This window comes from Chelonia mydas, chromosome 6, assembly GCF_015237465.2.
Source record: "Chelonia mydas isolate rCheMyd1 chromosome 6, rCheMyd1.pri.v2, whole genome shotgun sequence".
Classification (NCBI taxonomy): domain Eukaryota; kingdom Metazoa; phylum Chordata; order Testudines; family Cheloniidae; genus Chelonia; species Chelonia mydas.
In genome coordinates, this window is record NC_051246.2 from 108,855,426 (window position 1) to 108,879,814 (window position 24,389).

General features: G+C 41.2%; 2 protein-coding genes across 8 annotated transcripts in view; one reads left to right on the forward strand and one right to left on the reverse strand.

Moving 5' to 3' along the window:
- Positions 1–4,120, forward strand: part of CCNK (cyclin K) — a 31,050-nt gene extending 26,930 nt beyond the window's left edge. For all 5 annotated transcript variants that reach the window (XM_007064954.4, XM_027827304.3, XM_037900930.2 and 2 more), the window contains one exon: positions 2,743–4,120. In XM_007064954.4, coding sequence (XP_007065016.1) covers positions 2,743–3,350 — 608 coding nt within the window. In that variant the 3' untranslated portion in view covers positions 3,351–4,120. The remainder of the gene's footprint in view (positions 1–2,742) is intronic.
- Positions 4,121–4,286: 166 nt separating this feature from the next.
- CCDC85C (coiled-coil domain containing 85C) overlaps positions 4,287–24,389 on the reverse strand; it is a 159,952-nt gene continuing 139,849 nt past the window's right edge. For 2 of the 3 annotated variants that reach the window (XM_027827305.3, XM_007064955.4), the window contains 3 exons: positions 15,357–15,452; positions 9,917–10,015; positions 4,287–7,989 (listed from right to left, as the gene is read on the reverse strand). In XM_027827305.3, the coding sequence (XP_027683106.1) occupies positions 7,900–7,989; positions 9,917–10,015; positions 15,357–15,452 (285 nt within the window). In that variant the 3' untranslated portion in view covers positions 4,287–7,899. The remainder of the gene's footprint in view (positions 7,990–9,916; positions 10,016–15,356; positions 15,453–24,389) is intronic. The other variant, XR_006291936.1, reaches the window with a different exon arrangement.

A 24,389-nucleotide genomic window follows, 5' to 3' on the forward strand; every position in this document is an offset into this window, starting at 1 on the left:
CCCTGTTAAGAGCTGTCATTTTAGGTTGCATTATATAGTACACACTATAAAATATTTATGTCATATCTCAGGGTCAGTGGAAGGACAGCTAATGTATCAAGGCACTGGAAGCACAGTAGTACAATTTCTTTCACAAACATATGGCATTTTGGAGCATTACAGGGTTCTTTGGCAGATCAAGCCCTCTTTTGGGAAATCATCCAAGGAAAAGAACATCCCTTACTGGTTGACACTGTATAAGAATTAGAAACTATGCTCAGGTGTGTATTCTGAAGAGAGATTACATGTGGCAATTTGAAGCTACTGCCTGATGCTAGCATGGCACGTGTCACCCTTTTATGAAGACCATACAATATTTAATTAGTCTATATATTACCACCTCAACTACTGAACTCCTAAAAAATTCAGCATTTCCTATAACAGTTGTGATGGAATAGGAACTTGCGTTCATCCTATTTTCAGTTACTCACAAATTTTAAACTTCAAATCTGTCATGGACTTAGCCCTCCATGAGGAAGAGTCAGATGTTTGAAAGAACTTTTTGCAAATAAAGTTTTAACTAATGGAAAAATAATATGCTGGCCATGCAAAGTTTTTTATTTTTCATATCACTTGTAAACGGCTGTAGGAAATCTCCAAGTGTCAAATTCAAGAACTGACAATGCAGCTCCTCAAAGGCAGATTTATTAATCTGAAACACTGGCTCCTGGGTAACAATCCTACTGTTGGTTGTAGTTGTCAAAACGGTGACCTTGACAAAGGGCTAGAAGTCATGGGCAGGAGAGAGAAGAATGGTAAATTATAATAGGGAACATAGGAACAGCAAGAAGGGGACAATAATAAAGTGGGAATCTGCTCAACATCTGAGATGTCTATACACAAATGCAAAAGAGTATTGTGGGTGTATTGCCAGGAGTTTCATAGGTAAGACATGGAGGTTATTGTCCCATTCTACTCGGCACCAATGAAGCCTCAGCTGGAGTATTGTATCCAGTTTTGGGCGCCACGCTTTAGGAAAGATGTGGACAGACTGGACAGAGTCCCAAAGAGAGCAACAAAAATAATAAAGGATTTTAAAAACATGACCTTATGAGGACAGGTGAAAATACTGAGAGTAGTTTTAGTCTTGAGAAAAGAAAGGGGGAGGGAGAAGAGGAACCTGATAGTCTTAAAATATGTTAGGGCTGTTACCGAGAGGATGGTGATCAATTATTCTACAGCCAAAGAGTAGCATGTGCAGGCTTGTCCATCTCAACTTTCTTTTGCACTCTCATTTTAGTTCAACAGTTGGGCAGTGGTGAAATGGCAGCTCTGCAAACCTGTCCTATACCGCTTTTTCAGTGAAAAGATGTTTTGTACCTTGTTATAAAACTGAACTATTCTGTGTACAAACAGGACATGTGCCTTAGCTTTGTGTAACAAGTTTATTTCCATCAGTAAAGTATTTTAAAACTGACTACTGTAGATTCTGAAGATACTACCATTGGGCCCTATCATGGAGAGACATTGGTCTGCCCTTAGTTCAGACCAGCTTTGATCTGATTTTTAACTTCCCCTAACTTTTGTCCAATCAACCTGAAGCTTCATGGGTGTGATCTTGTGCCAGTTTAAGATTTGTTTTTGTTTATTTTTGGGGGTAGGGAAAGGGACTAATAGAAATTAGACAAAAGTGTTTCTGAGAGGAATGCTCAGACGAAATGACCCAAATTTTGTAACCCTTTCCTAATGCTTGCCTGTTTCATGGTCTCAAATCTGTGTAGCCCTTGCATGTGGAGTGATTGCACTTAGAAACTAATATTCTGGTTAGTTTTTTTCCACTGCCTCTGCTCTTTAGCTGATCTTTCTTTGCATGTAGCTTTTGGACGTGGGGCTTACTGTGAGGGGGAAAGCCACATATAAAGTGCTGTTGCTGTCAGTAGGCTGGTTGACCAGATATTCTCGAATGAAGTTAGCGTTCAGTGATCTAGAACCCAACAGACCAAGGCTCACCGTGAGCCTGCTGTTTCTGCAAGCTGGCATTGTGCGCATTCTTACAAGGTGTCTGAAGATCATTTATAAAAACAGACCTGGGAATAAGAAATGTTAAATTTCAAAGTAACACATTTTATTTTAGGTGGTTGTAGATAGTCAGCATAGACAGGAATAAGCTTTAAGTGTCACATCTTTTCTTAACAGACCTAAGGTTAATGTTTACTTACATGGAAGTGGCCAAAACAGTAGCATATACTGTGACCTTTTGTAAACTTTCCCATAATCTTAGCCTCAATCAGCTCAGAAAGTTCTAACACAAGAGTCATAACTGGTGCAGAAATACAAATCCCAACTCATCAAAAGAATTCTTTTCACTGTATCACATTTGTTTCCTAGAGTAGTTAAAAGATTTTGAAGGTAACATCCTCACAGACAGTTGGTGGCTTTGTTTGTAAGCATCTGCTGGACTGGACTCCATGTCACAACTGTTTATCTGTCCTTGTCCTAGAACAGTTTTGAACGAGCTCAGCAGTGTGGAAGGAATAAATATTAAGACTAATAAAGTAAATTTTCACTGTGGAGTATCTGCAGTTTTGACTTTAGAAGGTCTTACTGCATGTGATTTTCCAAATGTTTTAGCTGCAGAGCAAACTGGAAGAGAGCAGACTACTATGTGCAACATGTTAACATTTTGAGAAGAACACAGCAGTGTAGGTAGTCCTGATTGCTGTGCTACAGAAAAGTAAATGAAGCTTTTTTTGTCTGTTACAGACCGTAAGCTTCCTTTGACAACTGCCGTTTCAATGGGAGAAGCAGAGCAAAGTACTACAGTGGACTCTGTAGACATACCAAAGGTCCAGATTCCTCCTCCAGCTCATCCTGCACCCGTACATCAGCCACCACCTATGCCTCATCGTCCTCCACCACCTCCACCTTCCAGCTACATAACTGGGATGTCCACTACAAATTCTTATATGTCAGGGGAAGGTTATCAGAGTCTTCAGTCAATGATGAAAACCGAAGGACCAACCTATGGAGCTTTGCCACCAGCTTATGGACCACCAACTCACTTACCATACCATCCTCACGTGTATCCTCCTAACCCTCCTCCACCTGTTCCTCCACCTCCGCCTACATCATTTCCACCCCCTAATATCCCACCACCTACTCCTGGGTACCCTCCTCCACCTACGTACAATCCTAACTTCCCACCTCCACGACTGCCTCCAACTCATCCACCTCCAGGGCTGGGAATGCCACCAGCTAATTATCCCCCTCCTACAGTTCCCCCTGGTGGACAACCACCAGTGCCACCTCCAATACCACCACCTGTTATGCCACCTGTTGCAGGACTTGGACGTGCTACATGGATGAGATAGCATCAGAATTGTGTACAAGTATCCTTGAATTTTGAGGAATAGTTTAAAAGGCAGAATAATTGAGCAGCAACCATATTGTAAAGATAAATAGGAAAGTAATTTGTATAATCTAGATTCTGGTATAGTATATAAAGACATGGAACAGTGAAATGGAATCTTAGTTGACCTACTTGCAGTATTGTTAATGGCAAGATATATAGGCTTTTAATATAGACACGGCAGAGCTAATTAAAAATCTAAATTTGTACATTTGATTTAAAACTAAGTTGTCTGACTAAATTGTTTTGAGTTATTCCAGCACTGCGTTACTTTGTACTAGTGACTTTAACCAGCCATATTGGCTCATTTATATCAGTAAGAAGTAAATTTTCTTCTAGCAATCAGTGCCTACTTTTGAATATCAAAATAGTCAGATATCCTGAAGTTCCATCTAGAGTTTAAAAAAAAAAAGTTCATTTTCATTAAGTAACTCTCCTGTGACACTTAATGTTAAGCATCAGAGCTACTTTATTTAATATGTATATATTTACAACCCCCAGCTGACAGAAATCATTTTGAGATGTTTGCCTTGCTGATGTTTTTGTTTTGGAATGTACTGCTATCTTGAAAAATTAAGTATGTTTACACCGATTTGCAAATTCCTGTAGATAAATATATATATTTTCTAAGTGTGAAAGTCTGAATGTAACAACATACTGTGATTTACACCTTGGTTATAAATAGGACTGCTTCATTCACTTGTACCCAAATAAAACTGGATGTGAATTCAATGGATTTTCCCAAAATCTTTTTTCCCCACTAGCTCTACCTAGTCTGTCTCTAAAATTACTGTTCATGTTTATACTGCTGCAAGTGTAGGTGTTTTACCTCTTGTACTAACTCACTGTCAGAATATTTCAGCAGTGTTCTATGAAAATGTAGAAGGATCACAGCTCATTTACAAAGAATGTACTTTATTTTATTCAACTGAAAGTATACACTATCACAATCTCATACTTCATTTTTACTAAAATATTCCAAATGAATGTTTTACACATATATCAAAAAAATCTGATTACTATTTTTTCTCCCCCCCCCTTCCAGAAAGCCAAAGTGGTTCAATAAAAGGTATAAATGCGTGCTAATGTCTAAAGATTTTGCTATGTACACAACAGTGGGTGCTAATTTATTCCAGTTTCTTTTGTAAATCATATACAGAAGGGCTGTAAGATCACAGGTTTAACAGAAATCAAACTTCAAACTGATTTCCCAAAGCAGTTCAAATAGACTTTCCCCACATTATGAAAAATATACAATTTTATCACTTTACAGTCATGCACTTTGAAAAAGATCAGTAGTATTTTTCCCCACCCAGTTTCTAAAAAGATAAAAGGTCACTTTAACACTGATTTATATCTAATAATATTTGGATAAAAATGTGCCAGTCTCAAGGTTGGGCTCAGAAGCCTTATTAAAGGTGCAATGAGCCACCTGAAGTTGGTTATGCCACGGCATTTCAAAATGCTTGTTTACATCAGTCACTCAAAGAAAACTCAAAGGCCTGATTCTGCTTTCCTAAGGCCAGCAAAACTTCACTTGAAGTCAATGGAAGCTTTGTTTGTCTCGGGGCTGCAGAATTTGCAGCCTCTAAATAGACTGGGGACAGTAGCCCAATGTATATCAACTTAATGGCCACCATTTTGGGGAGGATTTCCCTCAAACTTACTGTACAAAGTTTTTCAGGTAGTTTTCACAGTAGACCTAGAGCATAGTAAAGAGTGAATTTAAATGTGCATATAAAACATCTTTTCAGACAACTGAAAGTTTAGCACCCAAGTCATTCTGTAATGTGAGTGTCTTTTTCCCCCAGGAAGACACCCCCTTTTTTTTTTTGTGCTCAAATGGAGCTAAATACAAAGAGTAGCAAACTTTAAAAAAAATACATACAGCACTAACTCTCATGTACTTCTATAAAATCAACAATGCACATCTTGCATTTGGGGCTTATGCTGCCAAGTAGAATCATACAAAATATAGTTTTAGCCTACTAGTATACAGGATCCTTCAGTGGTTTAACTAAAAGACTGGCTGTCTTCTAAGCCAGCTCTCTGAGGTGTACAGCCATACAACACGCCTCAGGTTTAGTGCTGTTTCCCCTTTATTTAAGAGTTTGAGATCTGCAGATGAAACCAGAATACGGACAATGCTTCAAGCCACAAAATGGCTTGTGATAGATAGATCTGATTAATAGTAAATTTGGACGAGTAGGTCAGAGGCAGTGAAAGGAGTAAACGTGCTGGTTTAGCTCTCAGTCCTGTTGAGAGGGAGGGAGCATTAAATGTTTATTTGTTAGGCTAATCTACTCAGAGACCAGCAAGCACATTATCAGTACAATTAACACTACAGGCTTTACTGGCAACACTTCTGCTGCTTTAGTTGAAAATTTGCTGAAGTAATTCAATTCTGCTCCCAACACTCAATCCAGAGTTTGGACACTGGCATAATTACAATGGTCTTTCAAGTAGATTGATTAAGCAGTTATATATACATTTTATAGCTCAGAGGGGAAATTAAACCTTTCTTTGCTGCCTTATTCTGGAAGGAAAAAAATCATGCTTTTCCCCTCCCCTTAATATGAAGAAAATAGTTGAGTGAGAAAGAAAAGAAACTGATGGATAGTATAGATGGTAACAGGCTGAAAATGGTCAAAATGAAAAGCTAAGAAGAGGAAATGCAGAATGCTCTAGAGGTCAACTCAAAAGGTAGACAGTGTGCCATTTTCTAGGCTAGTTTCTGCCAGGCTACACAGACTGCATAAACCTAGTACAGAGTTACAGTTAGTCAGCTCAATAGTGGCTGACAGAGCTCAGGTATGCTTTAGGGGGAAGTGAACTGCTGTTGAGGGAGTTTCTAATAACTCACTGACCTCAGCTACCAGGGCCCATTCTTAATCTAATCTACAGTTACTTACTGCTCAATTTTTATTTTGTTTCTCTGTTTCTTTATGGCTCAATCCTGCAAATTCCTTACTCAGGCAAGTAGGCTCCTTAAAGACAGTGGGACTACTCTCTTGTGTTAGAACCTGCGAGACTGACGTAACAGTTATTTGTAGGTGTTTCACGCTAATCAAAGTCAAGAACTCCGCTATTGCAAAACAAATGTATCTAATAGTAACAACCTCAACTAATTCAACTGCATTTAGGTAGCTGTGACTGATTTTTCTAAAGCGGCAACATTAAAGCATCAAACTAAGCACCAAAACCAATGCCATTTTTGAAGAGATGGCATTGAGTCTACATGCATGTACTGTTAAGATTATTTTATTTTACAATGGCAGGTTTACTAACAGTCCAGTTTCCCGTAGACTATTGGGGGGGAAAGGGGAAGAACACCTCATGAAACACAGGGCCAGATCTTGTGACAAGATGGAACTGAAAGGGGTCAACCTCTTACTACAGCTCCACAAGCAGCTACTCACAATACCAAAATATAAGTCCCACTATTTTTACATACAGCAGTTAGAAGGAAAAAAACACTCCATTTTGGTTTAACAAAAATAAAGCTTAAATGGCAGCAGCAGCCTCATTTGACAGCTTCTGTTGATATAGCATTTACACAGCTTTGAATGGCTGTTGCTTTGGTTACATCATGAAGTAACCAATTTAGTTCCGTATTTCCACAAGGACATTACAAAACAAATCCTTATTATGTGAGTGAATGTCAAGACTGAAATACTAGGATCCAAGAGAGAAACTTCTCTTGTCGAAACTGTAAGCCACATTGGTAGGAAAGCTGTTCTTGCCTAAGTATTTAACAGTAAGAGTTTTACAGGAACAGCGTTACCATAGTCATACTGGATTGTGGCTTAATGACTTAAAATTATTCACATTGTGACTGCAGAAATCTTCTAAGTATCATTTGTTCCATTAAAATCAGGTCACGAGCAGCTGTAATGGAGGCTCAGGCTATTCTGCATGCCTGCGATGAACCTGTGTCATGGTCAATACGGTACAACATACAAGGTGCTTTCAGTATTCTATCATTCCACAAAGTATTTTATATGATCGCTCTTGAAAATAGTTGCATATCATCCTCCAAAAATAAGGACCTCCAAGCAATTTTAGCAGCTCAGTAAAGGGACAGCCAATAAGCCACCTGATTCAGATTTTTGTTTCCTTGGGAGAATCCAAAAACATGCTACATAGAGCCACCAGCCTAGTTATGAATCAATTAACAAGCAGGTGGGCAGAAGCAATACAAAATAACTTCTCCACAGGTCAGGGTTCCATTTTTCCTCCTAGAAATTCTCTTGTTAGGTAATTCTACATAGAGACCATACAACAAAGCAGGGTTGCACTACAATACAAGTGACACAAGTCTGCGATTATAGGATGGTTAACCCATTTAATATTGGTTCCAGATCGTATCCTGGAGGCTAAGCCTTTAGCTGCCATATTTACACTATAGACAGTTACCAAAAAGAAAAAAAAACCCAACTGGCTGCTAGAAACAGAGCTCTCTTCCTCTCTGATTCTTTATAGAGTTGCTTCTAGTTTTCAGTGTGACGTTCCTACAATGGCCCCTTGAACTGGTTTCCTGAAAGGTGTTGCCTGATGGATGGTTTGGAACTTGCTGCATCACCCAACTTTCGCCAGACAACCTGTGAGAAAAGGGGGAAAAGATTGCAGTTGATGAGCTACATTATTTGTCTAGAAGTCAAAATGGGCAGTTTCCAAACCAGAGTTGCAGTTCTACATCTGACCATTAGATGGCACTTATGCACCAAATTACAATTTAAAGGATTTGAAGTGTTCATCTTCTCTCTCTTGAAATTAGAACTATTATGCCATAGGTAATGATATAAAACTAATACATTAGGTTCAGAAGCTAAATTCAATGTTAGACCAAACACTGGCATTCTTAAAAAAGTGACACTTCCTTTCAATAGATATCATCCAAAAAAGATCCCATCCAGTTCAGATACTACTCCCTTTAAAGCAGTTTTTATGAATGGCTAACATAGAGAGGAGGACCAATGCGGAAAGTGGGGCTCTCACAAGAAAAGCAAGAGAGGAAGTGACAAGAATTAGCAACATTTCTGAGAAGGATGTTGCTGTAGATCTAAGAGCCACTTCCAGTTTATCTCTACAAATACCCAGCATCCAACCCACAAGTTTGCGGAGGTGCCGTCCTGGAGTCGTAACATTCCATCTTCCCTTCTGCTAGAAGAAAGTGGCATTAATAAAACCCAAACAAACCCCACAAACCAAGAGCTCACTGTTATTCAATGCAGGGATTTACCTACAATCTTGGAGCCTTAAAGTGAAGCACTTCATGTTCTGCAGGGGATTAACTATAGCATTTGTATATTCAGGAATTAAGAAGTTTTTTTTAAACCCTGTTTTTTGACAGGGTGGGATTATGTAGGGGCAAATTTGGGGCTAGCTCTTTAAATTTGTTCATGCTTTGGGTGGGGAAAGGAAGAAAATCCACACTGAACAGTTTCTGGTCTTCCTGCCCAACAACATCTTTGTAAAAATGTCGTCACCAAAAAATACATTCATATTTTCCATAAATAAAGTCATATCACATTTCTGCACCGTTGTGCCACTCCAGTGGTTTTGAAACACACCGTCATCAACCTATTCAAAAAGTTTGCAGAGAGTTTCGCTTCCTCTGAAATTCGCATGCACCAAAAAGGCCTCACTGATATTCTGACCTGCAATATGGATTTCAAAGAGAATATCCACAGGAGTCCCTGCTCTGGGAAACACTGCACTGTCAAGCAGAAAATCCTCCAAAACACGTGACTCTCAGCTTGAGCAATGTTTTAACAGCAATACAAAGCTCACTTTTCATCCGCAGTGTGTACCCAAGTCATTTTTCTTATTAGATCATTCTGCCTGGAATAAAAGGTAGTAGAGCAGCAGCAAGCAGCCACACCTTAGCCAGAGCAAAGTTCTGGCATAAATGCTCAGTTTACAATATGTGGCAACCTCCGTATACAATGTGGTTGCTAGGCCAAACATGTTAGCGGGTGCCAAAAATCACGTGTAATCACCCCTCATGGATTCAAACGAGAGGATTCTAATTCTGACATCAGATTACGGTCACTCCACTTCTATGACTTAAATACCCCAAAACATATAAATTAAGGCAAAAGGACCAACCTATGCTTTTAATCGACCATATAATTCTCAGGGGCTTACAAACCAAGATCAGTACACAGGGCTGAAAATTGAAACCTCCTAGCCAGATAAAGACAGTTGCATAACTGTCCATCAGCCCTAATAGGATAAGCCACTCTCTACCAGGAAATGAGTGGGACAGGTGGTGTCCGTATCCTTTAAGACAGCTCAGCCCTAAGTTTCTTCTGTGCAAATGCATCAAATTAAGTGTTCAGGTATTTGACATTTGGCTCCTGCCTATGCAGAATTTAGCTGAGCTTCGATTAAGTTTTCCTTATGACTGAATTTCTCTGTGGGTTTCAACCACGTTCACACACACACACATACACACAACAGATGCTACAAAACATTAGGACCAAAATAACACTATATAAAATACTACAAATAAAGACTTATTACATTGCACATTTCACGAACAATTGCTTTCTCCTTTTCACTCAGGTCTTCTTCATAGTTATCTTGCATTTGCCTGTCCAAATTTTCATGGACTTCAAGGACCTACAAACAAACAGATTGCCAAAGTATTATACTTCTCAAAGATCAATGACATCTTCTGCAAGAACACTAGCTGGGATTTAACACGATGTGGCTTGCCACATCCCCAATCCTATAAACTGCTGCTCCCACAAAGAGATGCATTCCCTTCAATGGGTGCAACACTCAACCCATGGACTATCAGGGACAGGAGGAGAGCCTTAGCACTTGTCTACACCCACTTCACCTATGTTGGTTTGCAACCGGTATAGTTAAAGCAGCGTGAATGCAGTTCTACCAGGGAAAGATGCTCATATCAGTATAGCTTAGTCCCGTGAATGTACATGAATAAACTGTACTGGTATAAGACTCCGTTATACCTACATCCATATGAAGGGTTGTACTGCTTTAACTATACCTGTAAACAAATCACACCCCTAACTAAAGAAGTTAAGGCCTTCCAATGTAAACTCCTCAAGGCAGGAACTGTCTCCTCCTATGTGAATGTAATCAATTTAATTCTCTCTCCTGTAACAGTTAGTTGGGCCGTGATACTTATGCAGTTACTCACACGTGTAAACGTTTGCAGGACTGGGGGCCTTAGCCATTCATTTTCTCCTACTGTGCCAGTGGGTCTTTTATACAGCAACAAGAGAGAGTAAAGCATTTTCAAACAGGAAAATGTGATTGTAAAAGCACAAAAATTGGCAGGGGGCTCAAGGAGAAGTGGGTGTCTGAAGTTACTTGTAACTCATTTTCTTGACTCACTGCCTCTCGTCAAGTTGACAATGTCTTTTTAAAATCGCATTATTTTTATGTATAAAAAACTGATTTTAGATAATGCTTAGAGGTTGCTAAAAAGAGTTTTTCCTTTTCTCTGGTGTCCAGATAAATAGGGTTCATGGTATTAAAGCCACCTGCCTTTATAGGTGGAGACACACAAAAATAGCACCAACATATTAAAAACCTTCTAAAACATTTTTTAAATAGCCTTTTCTGTCAAATCTGTTGCATGAATAAAAGCACAGCATGGTAGGACACTAAATAGTCATTTTACTGACATATGTTTGAGATGACCTACATAACTCGTTCATGGCTTTGTTACTCACGCATAATGTGGTCACCTCAGACTCCTGGAAATAAGATTTTTAAGCCACTCACCATTTTGCCTCTCTCTTGTGCTAAAGGAATACACATACAACACATACACCCTTACAGCAGGTATATTTGTGTGTGCATAAGTGTAAGCATGCAAATGAACTACAGGATTAGATTCATTACAAGGATGGATTTCACTCCTGAAGCATCCAACACTGACCACTGCTAGAAACAGGATACTAGCCTAGATTATTCATTGATTTGTTCAAGCACAGAAATCCTGCTGTACGCTAAATGTTTCAGTTATAAAACTAGGTCATTCTCTTAGGGCCCTTAACCTACTTCTTTTAAAAATGTACCAACCACTAGTTTAACCAATATATCTGGGACCAGTGGAATCTGTGCACAAACATTAACTTTACCTAGATTAACCTTTTTAATGGAGCATGTGAAAGACATTCCAGCCCGGACAAATACAATGTCTATTTTTCTATTAAAAAGGAATTGATTAATTATAGATCCAGCTGGACTCGCACTTTGAACAAATTTGTTTGGAATCAGTACGCCTCCGACTCTCAGCTCTGAAAGCAACACAACCTGTGCAATCAAATCCCAGTGCAGATCACCAGAAATACCTTGCAAGAAGCAAACACCGGCTGTATCCACAGGGTAAATGTCCAGGGCAACTTTGGGGTAGATTAATTAAAACTTCCATATCTGATTCTATCAGTCAGCAATCTTTCAAATACATGAGTCTCAAAGGGAGAATATTTACTATATTTTCTATTACTTCAATTTAAATTTAAATTACATTCCCAAGTTCATGTGGTGTCAAGGGGATGTAGAGCTTATTTCTTTGTTTTCAATGGAAGTGGCTTTTAAATGCTGTTGGATAATAAGAGGCAGAAGCCTCTTTAAAACCCCAAATGGCTCCAGACCCATCTACCCAAGAAACTGTCTCCCTGACTCCATGCCACACTGAAGCGGGTGAGTGGTCTGGAATATTAGAGAAAGTCCTAGCAGAGCTGTATTGATGAACAGTGGGCAGGTAAGGAGGTCAAAGGTGCATGTTAAATTCATTTATCACATGGTTCTGTAACATATAATATGGCACATGCATTTCACCTCAGTGAATGGAGCTACACTAATTTACACCAGCTGTGGATCTGACCCCAAAGAAACTTACAAATATATATGCACACAAACACCGGACTAAATCCTCAGCTGCTATAAATCAGTGCACGCTACCTAGAAATCTGACCCATGATGTTTGTATCTCTCTCTCTCTCTCTCTGTCACATGCACACACTTATATACAGGAATAATTTCATCCCCAGCTGAAATGCAGCTATAGTTTAGGGTGGAGCCTGGCAACTGTCCTCGAGGAATCCATTTTGAAGCACTTGAAGGAGAGGAAGGTGATCAGGAACAGTCAACATGAATTCACCCCGTGAAAGTCATGCCTGACCAACCAGATTGCCTTCTGTGATGAGATAACTGGCTCTGTGGATATGGGGAAAGCAGTGGCCATGACATACCTTGACTTTAGCAAAGTCCAGTGCATCCATGCATCCAGGGGGACCAGTCCCTGGATGGGTAGACTTTAGCCAAGCTTCTAATGTGGTCTCCCACAGTATTCTTGCCAGCAAGTTAAAGAAGTATGGATTGGATGAATGGACTATAAGGTGGAAAGAAAGCTGACTAGATCGTCGGGCTCAATGGGTAGTGATCAACAGCTTGATGTCTAGGTCGCAGCTGGTATCAAGCAGAGTACCCCAGGGGTCGGTCCTGGGACCGGTTTTGTTCAACATCTTCATTAATGATCTAGCTGATGGAATGGATTGCACCCTTAGCAAATTCACGGATGACACTAAGCTGAGGGGAAGAGGTAGATATGCTGGAAGGTAGGAATAGGGTCCAGAGTGACCTAGACAAATTAGAGGATTGAGCCAAAAGAAATCTGATGAGGTTCAACGAAGATTCTATGAAAGACAAGTGCAGAGTCCTGCACTTAGGACAGAAGAATCCCATGCACTGCTACAGGCTGGAGACCGACTGGCTAAGCGGCAGTTCTGCAGAAAAGGACCTGAGGATTACAGTGGACGAGAAGCTGGATATGAGTCAACAGTGTGCCCTTGTTGCCAAGAAGACTAACGGCATTTTGGGCTGCATTAGTAGGAGCACTGCCAGCAGATCGAGGGAAGTGATTATTCCCCTCTATTCGGCACTGGTGAGGCCACATCTGGAGTACTGCATCCAGTTTTGGGGCCCCCACTACAGAAAGGATGTGGACAAATTGGAGAGTCCAGCAGAGGGCAACGAAAATGATTAGGGGGCTGGGGCACATGACTTATGAGGAGAGGCTGAGGGAACTGGGGTTATTTAGTCTGCAGAAGAGAAGAGTGAGGGGGGATTTGATAGCAGCCTTCAACTACCTGAAGCAGGGGTTCCAAATAGGGTGGAGCTCAGCTGTTCTCAGTGGTAGCAGATGACAGAACAAGGAGCAATGGTCTCAAGTTGCAGTGAGGGAGGTCTAGGTTGGATATTAGGAAACACTATTTCACTAGGAGGGTGGTGAAGCACTGGAATGGGTCACCTAGGGAGGTGGTGGAATTTCCATCCTTAGAGGTTTTTAAGGCCGGCTTAACAAAGCCCTCACTGAGATGATTTAGTTAGTGTTGGCCCTACTTTGAGCAGGAGGTTGGACTAGATGACCTCCTGAGGTCTCTTCCAGCCCTAATCTTCCATGAGTCTATGATCTGTCAACAGCACAGAACCATTTAGGTCAGGAAACAAAGAGTGTCACCTTATCCAGAAACTACAGGAGAAATACACATAGGCAGAATTGGACTGTAGTGTGAGTGGTCATGTCTCCCTCTGTTGGGTGGTACCAGGAACTACACAGCCTACTCAAATGTTAAAGGCCTTTTAGTTTTTTAGTGCTGGAGGCCCTGGTCCTGATCCCCATAGACAGCTATGTGATTTGTGTGTATGTAGCCAGGGTTCATTATACAGTGATGTATATATAAGTAGGGGCATTGCCAGCAGATCGAGGGACATGATCGTTTCCCTCTATTCGACATTGGTGAGGCTTCATCTGTCCAGTTTTGAGCCCCACACTACAAGAAGGATGTGGAAAAATTGGAAAGAGTCCAGCGGAGGGCCACAAAAATGATTAGGGGACTGGAACACATGACTTATGAGGAGAGGCTGAGGGAACTGGGATTGTTTAGTCTGCGGAAGAGAAGAATGAGGGGGGATTTGATAGCTGCTTTCAACTACCTGGAAGGGGGTTCCAAAGAGGATGGATCTAGACTGTTCTCAGTGGTAGCAGATGACAGAACAAGGAGTAATGGTCTCAAGTTGCAGTGGGGGAGATTTAGGTTGGATATTAGGAAAACCTTTTTCACTAGGAGGGTGGTGAAACACTGGAATGCGTTACCTAGGGAGGTGGTGGAATCTCCTTCCCTAGAAGTTTTTAAGGTCAGGCTTGACAAAGCCCTGGCTGGGATGATTTAGTTGGGGATTGGTCCTGCTTTGAGCAGGGGGTTGGACTAGATGACTAGGTCCCTTCCAACCCTGATATTCTGTGATTCTATGACACTGCAAGACTGGAATTTCTATGGATCTTAGATACCTATGGATACTCAGGACAAGGGGAAACATGTACCACACCAGCCTACTACATGTCAAGTGAATTTCTCCTTCTAGAGGCTGGCCCTAGTGACTTTACCACTTGCTACCAAGCCAAAAGTTCTCCTTTACCTCAAGTGGTAGGGTCCTAGTTTTGACCCCCAGGGACAAATTAGGTGTCTATATGTGTATGAAGCCACAGTTTGTTACATAATTACAAAAAATGCTCCCTACTCTTATGAGAACTGCCATAGGATTTTCAATGACCAAAAGTGTATCAGACAGTTGGCATGTATCTCATTCTGAAATGGCACCCAGTGCTTCCTAAAGCCACTTTGGGGCATTGGTTCAGTCAGGACTGAGGAACTCAAAAGGTAACCAGCCTGGAGTATTGTGACTTTTCCTTGCAGGTCTCCCAACCAAAAGCTGGCCACACTTGACCTTGCTTAGCTGGTAAGTGTGTGACAAGCTAACTGCTTGAGGTGGCATGGCTGCTGGTCAGTAATAATCTGGCTGAATAGTTTCTTCCATCTCTGATTACTATGAATTCCATCATTAGAGAAAATGCCAGATGATGTTTCTACAGTTGTTGTATGCAGGAACAATACAACATGTCGGTTGAATGCAGACCTACCTTCATAGCATGCACCACAGCCTCTGGTTTCTGACCCACAGGCACATATCCTGCCACAGGAGAGGAAGCAAGATCAGGAGTCATACGAGCTGGGCCCTGTTGAAACAGTAAGTAAAAAACACACTTTTTAAGTATTTTAACTGAGTTCTTTAAATGAGAGGAAGAAAATACCTAGTAAGAACAAAACTGCATCAGTACTACCTCAGATCTAACTCTCCACCAGCCTCAGGCAAAGACAAAGGCTTTATCTGCACATAAAAGCTACATGATTTTAACTAAAAGCAGTTCTTAAACTGATTTCATTAAACCAGTGCAAACCCCTATGCGGACACACATCAGCTGACTCTCTTGTAGCTTAATTCATATAAGCCAAATGTCAACCAATTTAAGTGTTTCCCCACAGGGACTTGTACCAGTTTAGCTAAATCAGTTCAAGAAACAATTTTAGTTTAATTGGTGCAACTTCTGTGCATTAGACAAGGCCAAAAGAGTTCTCCCATCCTGCCATAGAGAAAACAATGTAAACATGACAACTTTCCGGCACCGCCTGGCTTTTACTAAGAAACTAGAGAGTATCTGGCATGAAAATAATCGTGGGCATCTGTTTTTACTGGTTTGGGGCAACATTTTCAAATGGGCATCATGTACCCATCTTCAGCTACAAGAAGGACTGGAAGGTAACCTAAAGATAAACGGATGTTCAGACTCGATGTTGGTGGGGATTATTTCCAAAACATGCTCTCTAGTTCAACTGTGTTTAGGATTCCACTGGGAAAGATACAAAAATGACTATTTTCATAAGAATTCAAGTATGCAAACAGCTTGATAAGCACTTTTGATATAGGCTTTCCTTTTCAAGGTCTCTCTCTTGAATAACACAAGATACAATATCCTTATTCAGCGAGATGCACTCCTCCTGTCCTTCCTATTTGTGCATTTGCACTGTAATACTCGGAGAAACCAACAATGAATCCATTGACAAACTCATATTGAGTCTTCGCATCCCATAGGAAACACAAAGAACGATTATCCTGTTGGACGGTGAAAATAAATTAGGATGACAGAGTGATGTGTAGCCCCATCACAAGAATGCTTTGCCCATACAATGCATGTGGGTCTTCATTACCATCTTTTCTAAGATTAAAAAAACAGTGTCTCGTCCCATAATCTTTTATACCAAGCAGAGGCCAGTGGGTTGTTTTCATTTCTCATGCATTTCAGCTGTGAGCCCCAGATTGCCATGTTTTACTTTTTCAAGTGTTTCGTTTTTATTTTTTTAAAATGTTCATATACAGCTGATAAAGGAACTGGATTGGCCCAGTTTGTTGGGCTCTGGATAATAAGACAGGATGGCCAGGGATTCTTTCATGTCTAGACCAGTGATCTGAATTTAACCAAGGTATTGACCTAAAACCGTCTTCCCCTGATGGTTGTTCTGAAGCCTTTGTGAAATGACTTGGTGGCCCACACATCACTTTCTTTTGAACAGGTGAACTCATCGGAGAAACCAGCATTAGAATTAGCACCTTTGTGGGAAATCTCAAGGGAGAATTAATAAGTTACAAGAGCATGGAGATGAGGCTACCATTGCATTCTGCAACGGATCCCTCCAGCGCAGGGTTGGAGCTCAGTGTGGGGATAAGGGAAAAATTCATTTCTCCCACTGGGTTGTGCATGTTGTATAGCTAAACAGAGAACTTTCATCTTCAAGGCTGTCAAGCCAACTCTTTTAACAATAAATGATAAAGGGGGGAAAACGTAAGTGACCGATCCACTTAAACCAGAGCTGCCAACAAAGAGTATTCAGTAGGAATCTTGGATGGAGATCTGCTAATTGCTCTTGGAAGCCTGCAGAATCAGTCTTCAATAAATGTCAAATGCATCAATATATGTATCATTCTCCCAACCTCTGACTTCAAAAGCACCCCTATTTTCTTTTTAATAGAATCTAGATCTTAATCGCATGACAAGTAAAAGCAGAAGAATTGGGGCTCTGTGGCCACAAATCCCCACAAAGCTCCCCCTGGCTAGAACACAGTAAACACCCTGCAAGATATTAACATACAACCCGGCTGATCATTACAAGAAGAATCTTCATTATCACCCTGGAAATATAAACAAGGCTTTCTGACTACACTCCAGTAGACTAAAGGTCTCCCACAAGAGGCAGCAAAATGGTCACACCTTTCCACAATAGCATCTTTCTCTCTTCCTGCGTCAGGCATTGATGGTAATACTACCTTGAGCTATGACTGTAAACGCTCTTAAAACTAATATGGGAGACGAGCACGAGGGAAACATGAGCCATAAAGAACAGTGACAGGTTTCAGAGTAGCAGCCGTGTTAGTCTGTATCCGCAAAAAGAAAAGGAGTACTTGTGGCATCTTAGAGACTAAAATTTATTAGTCTCTAAGGTGCCACAAGTACTCCTTTTCTTTTTTTAAAGAACAGTGAGAAATGGTTTCCAAAACATCTGATCATGCCCAATGGCTTATCGCACTCACATGAAAAAAAACCCACTATTATTTTTTCTACAATACCCTCAGTTGCATTTGATTTAAAGACAAATTGTATATTTTGGATCATTTCAAAAATACACACACACATTAAGCCGGATTCTCTGTTGGTGTCAATGGCAGTGGAGCTGTACCCATTTACACCAGCAGATAATTTGTCCTTAAAAATACAATGTTAAATGATGGAGATGTAACAAAGGAAAGGGGCCCGCTTCTGCCTAAACATAGCCTCACTCTGGGGTGGCTTCCTTTCCAAGACAAATATGATCACTGATGCTCAGGTTAGGCTTGGTGTTAATTATTATTATTATTTGTATGGCAGTGTCAGTGGGGAAACCCCTTTACAGACGAAATCCTCAACCCAAAGAGCTCATAAACTAAGTGAAGAAGGTACAAATGTAGGAAAGAGGAAAGCAGGACACTAAAAGCAGTGTGAATGAGCAGCAAAGAGTTTCACAAAGCGAGTCTTCAGGATGGGTTTTGAGGAGGAGAAGATGTAAATATGGAGAGCTGGGATGGATGTGGTGTATTGAAAACTGCATTAAATATTACAAGTTATCAAGTGTAAGGGGTTTCCTTACACTTTCCCCTGGTCCTACTTTTAAGCTAGAGAAGCATGTGATCTGCATCAGTCTGCAAAGAGCCAGACTAGAGCAAGGTGGGGTGACTTGTGCGTTGCTGCCTTCGGAAGCAGCCTGCTTTGCCTCTCTCTCTCTTTGGTTCTTGTGGTTAGGGTTCTGGATTTGATGAAATAAAGTAGTGTTATGTTGTAACACTCCAGAATAAGCGATTTATATGTTTGTATCTAACTTCTCTGTTTGTATGCTGTGAACATAACGTTGAAAAGGGAGTTTCGGGCACCGGAGGCAGCACCAAAGAAGGCACAAAGGTGGGAGTGGAGGGAAAACACGAAAGGGGCATCAGCTTGGCAGAGTGAGGTCATCAAGGAGAAAAGTGGGAGGAGACAAGAATGGAGAGGGGGATGGAGAGCTAGTTGTGTAAGTTCCTGAAGGTGAGGAGGAGCATGAAATTCATGGGGAGCATGAATTTCCAGTGCAGGGCTGTGAAGAACAGCTAGATTTAGTCAGAGTGAAGAGTTTTGGGAGGAAGAATCATGTGGTTAGGAATCTAACTTGGGACTCGGGACATCAGGGTTCAATTCCCCACCCTGCCACAAATTTCTGGTGTGATCTTGGGCAAGTCACTTAATCTCTCTGTGCCCTAGTTCCCCACCTGTTAAATGGGGATAATAGCACTGGCCTACCTTACAGGGGTGCTGTGAGAATAAAACACATTTAAAGATAATGAGGTGCTCAGATACTATGGTACTGGGGGCCATAAAAGTACTTAGATAGAACCACAGTGGCTTTCTGGGCTGGAGCGAGTGCCAAGGAAGCCCAAGAAGACCCTGTAGTAATCAGGTCAGAGGTGACCAGGGTCTTGGCAGAAGGAATGGCCAGATCTGGAGGATGTTGTAGAGGGAAAACTGGCAAGATTTACTGACAGCAACAATCTGGGGTTGGGGGGAGAAAGAAGTGGAAGGAGGCAGAGATAACCCCAAGATTGCAGCTCCGCTCTGCAGGAAGAATTGTGGAATTGCCAACAGCAGGAGAGCAGGGAAGGAGGGGCCAAGAAGGAAAGATGAGCAGCTGCATGTCATCCAGCAGCAAGATGAGATATTGGGGAGAGGGAGAGAGTCGGAGATATGAGACTGGATGGAGGGCAAAAGGTCAGATGTTTGAAGGGCTGTTATAGCCTAAGCCCTGCTATTTCTGCAGCTCCCATCTCTGCAGTAGTCTAAGCTCATACTGCTCTTGTTTCTCTCTTACGCCCCTTTCCTTTATTTCCTCCTTACCCTTTTATAGCCAGGGTTACACTACTGAAGCAGCCCATTGCCACCCAGCCACAAACAGGTTAATCTATTTATCATCTTAACAAGCAGACACGGTCTACACAGACGAAGAACGCTACATTCTGAGTTGTGAGGCTCGTATCAGTCTGAATTTCTTCTTCCTTGTTGGTTCTCTTGGATATGCACACTCTGCATTAGTCAGAGGTCTTGCTGACTTAGCCATTTGCTAGATTTTCGTATCAGTCTGTAACCAAAGCTGGAGACATTCCCTACCCTCAGTCATGGGACCTGTGGGCTGTTTTCAGAGGTGAATAAAGAATAGTTCATAAAACAAATAGGATGTGACTATTTTTGTATTTAAATTGATGAAAAATACACCCTTTCTGCTTCACCTCTCTACTGAGCACAGAACGAGTGTAAGAGACTAAGTCATTACTAGATGCTAAGCTTCTCATTCTCTTTGGCGCAGGTGGGCTTTAATAGCATTACTCCTGATTTACATCAATATAAATGAGAGCAGAATCTGGCATTAAGTTCTATGGTATAGTAGGCAAGTCCATGTGCCAATTTAGCAGAACAACAATTGCACATTTCTGTTGCATCAGTGGCTTCAGGTTGTTGCTTTTGTGAACACATTATATAATAGCCGTAGGGTCGCGTCTACCATTCCTTCCCAGAATCCAAGTGTAAACATCACTTGCAGTCTAGATTTTTTTATATACTTCCTGGCAGTCAAAAGGAACAGAAGAATTGTGATGAGCAACTTTTCCAACATTTCTCACTGGATTTGAAAAAGACAGGAGATCTCGTTCTTCTTAGCTCATTACTCTGAGTGTGAATGCTATATCCATTTAACAGCCCCTTCTCCCCTCCCCCCACTCAGGTCTACCTCAGTTCCAAGACGTCTAGTCCTGAACTGCCAGGATTTGTGCTACTGGGTCCTGAACAGATCAGCTAACTTTCAGAATCAGAATGAAAGCTTTAAAAAGGGTTTTGCTTGACTGGACAGTCATGGTCCACAGAGATCCCAGGAGCTGAGAACTTTTTAGATGGTTAATAATGAAATGGAGCTTGTGGCCACATCTCAAAGCTTCTGAATTTCACATCTTTTTATTGCTTTCTATTACTACAGATCATTGATTTAAAAAACAAGAAGAATTTTGCACTTAAACCCAGATTTAAAAAAGCCCAAAATGGTCAAATAATAGCTCAAACAGCAGTAAAACAAGGATAATTGTGATCACATGGGATGCTGTGAAGTGTTGATTGCCATGTGACTGATCAAAGAAAACTACAAGTGAAATAGGCAGGTATCCCCATACAACCCACATAAAACTCAAGTGGATAGATTTGTGTTTGTCATTGGTTTTGGTTGTGGCTTGGTTTAATTTGCTCTGTTTGGATTTATTTCTAGGTGTTTTTATGGCATCCGGGAGTTTCATGTACATTTGTGAATTTATCCTAGAAGGTAAAGAAATAATATTTACAGATTAGGAACTGAGGCACACAGAGATGCAGTGACTCGCCCAAGTTCACACAGGAATTCTGTGGCAGAGTCAGAAACTGAACCCCGAACACTGGAGTCCAAGTCTAGTGCCTTGATGCAAATCAGTCTTCTCTGTTGTGCATGGTTCTTCTATTTTGCATGAGGAGAGGGATTAATAATCAGCTGGCTGCCTTTTTGTTGCATGCCCTATGTATGGTTAAAAAATCCTAGAGACTTGATAGGAATCAAAACCTGCAGGAAATATTTTTCCAACACTGCACCATCACACATTATACCACTTGTCCTCTTCCTCTTTCCCCTTTCTCTGAGGCACATTAGCTATTATGGAAACAATCACTGGTATATGCGGACCTTAGCTATATTCACAAGTGCAATGTAAAGTCAGTTGATACAGCTGCTTATGAAATGTGAGTGTATGTGATGGTGATCATGACCACATGCCTGGTGTAAAAGTTACATATATAATTGAAAAAAGAAAAGGAGTACTTGTGGCACCTTAGAGACTAACCAATTTATTTGAGCATAAGCTTTTGTGAGCTACAGCTCACTTCATCGGTTGCATCTAAGGTGCCACAAGTACTCCTTTTCTTTTTGCGAATACAGACTAACACGGCTGCTACTCTGAAACCTGCCATATATAATTGAAGACTCACTCAGTGAGACCTGATTTGCATACATGTGCAATCACTCATTTTGCAAGTGCAAATGGATGTGCCTGCAAGTACTGCTGAAGCAATCAGGGAAGCCCACTAAAAAGTTGGCCCCAGAAACACAAACACCCCAGGAGATTGTGTTGTCTCAGCGCTAGCAACTAAATTAAATCTGCATTTACCACATTACGCAGCAATTAATGAAACTCTGCAAATGCATGCCATAAACACAAGGCACGACAAAGGGAAAATAACCCCAAAAACCACCACCACCACTTTCTTAGCTTCAATTGATTCATTCAGAAATGGAAAGTGAAATTTCACAGTTCAACTTTAACACATCATCACCCCCCACCAAGTGGCAGCTCCAAGAGATCTCGCTGAAAATGTTCCTCTCCTTTCAGTCTTACCTACCTTGCTGGGGGGGGGGAAGGGACCCATTTTGGGAGCACACCAGACCAGGAGCTGTGCTAGATGCAGAAAAGCCACCTTGCTGAACTGAAAGCCCTGCTCAATGGGGCTCAGGCAGGATCCAAAATGAGGAGAGATGGGGGACATCTATTTGAGCCTATGTCCATTTATTTCTGTATTATTAGGCTGCTCACAAGATTTAGTCCTTACATTGATATACAAAAGGCCTAGAAACTGAGACTCCTTGAGGATCAGAAACAAGGTTGCTATATTTCAGAGTAGCAGCCATGTTAGTCTGTATCTGCAAAAAGAACAGGAGGACTTCGTGAGCTACAGCTCACTTCATCGGATGCATCACAAAAGCTTATGCTCAAATAAATTTTTTAGTCTCTAAAGGTGCCACAAGTCCTCCTGTTCTTTTTAAGGTTGCTATAGTTGATCTCAAAAATTCTCTAGGTCCTTCAATATAAATATCATCGTTAGCATCTACTTGATGAATCTGTGGAACCCCATTCGGAGCTGGGACGCGCACATGCCTTTCTTTGCTATGCGAGCACAGAAGGGTTGAGCTTGAAACGAAGAGCCTGCGCAGTGTGTATTCCGAGCATGACATGACTCTGAGCTGACATTTCCCCCTCCCTTCCAAGCCCCTTTCTCCCTTACTGTAGATAGTCATGCCCGTAGCACACTCCTGCCTCTGCTATGGAGTGCACATAAAGAGGACCAATTTGTCTCGTGATAGCATCATCTGAAGACACCCAGATTAAGCATCTCTTAGGAGGGGAGATGGGTCAACAACCAATTACAGGGGCTTTTTTTTTTTTTTTTTTTAAACCAACTTTAGCCCATTTTTTTTGCCATCCTGCTGTTCGATGCATCGGCCCCCAGTCCCATTATCTCCTCTCCTTTCTCTGAGTAAAGCATCTTGGAATATGCCCGTTTATTTGGAATTTCTCTGAAGAGTTATCTTCCCGGTTCGTCTAAACTTATGCTCAAATAAATGTGTTAGTCTCTAAGGTGCCACAAATCCTCCTTTTCTTTTTAGTAACCGTACTGTTGCCACCCTCCAGGATTGCCCTGGAGTCTCCCAGAATCGGTATCTATCTCCCGATGACTATTGAAAGCAATCCGGGAGATTTTAATAGGATATTTTAAGAAAAATGACATTACGTCATGTTCTGGGGAAAAAATCTCCCAGAATAGCTTTAATCAGAGCTGGCCACCCTAAGTAATGGTGGCACTTCATTAACATGTACCCACCATTCAGACAGATAGCAGAATTTAAAAAAAAAAAAACAACTACAAAACCTGCATCTCCTGCACATTTAGATGGCCACACTTTCATACTAACCTAAGGCACGTTATGCTCCTTTCCAGCTGTGCAAAGCTGCATGCCTGCCGCAGGATACAAACACGAGAACGCGTATCCCACAGAGGGAAGTACAGAATGGAAAGTATGGAAAGAAAGTTTATGTCTTGAATAGAAGACTATTACTGTATGCTGCTAATCTCTTCACTGCTGTTACTGAAGGAAGTGAGCCACTGGTCCTTGGTATTAGCAAGTGAAAACAAGACCCATCTTCCATCTCAGATTCAGAGGGACTTTATTGCAGATGCTAATCTCCTTCGGCTTTATTTAATTTGCCTCCCATTAATCATACTGAGCAGCTGGCCACGTAAATATTGAAATCCATGAATTAACCATTGGGCTCTGCCTGCCTCCTGGACAGACCCATCTGCACAGCTCAGACACCGACTAGTCAGACAAACCATATCTTCAGGGCAGAGTTTAGTGAAATCTACTTAAGCAACAAAAAGGGTGTATATATCCCGTTTGAGTAATAAAAAACAATTTAACTGCTTCATTGCCATACAGTCCTAAATATCCAGTCTATCCAATGGAAGGAGACCCCTCTCCTTGCAGCTATGTCCCACACTGCTCCCTGTCACACGTCTGAATTGGTGTGCCAAGGAGAAGGGAGCTCTTATAGGACCGCACATAGGAGGAGGGTGAGGGAAAGCATGGACATCCTTTTGCAACTAGCTCTCCTATGCAACAGGAATGTTTGGAATTTTCCTACCTGAACAGCATTAATG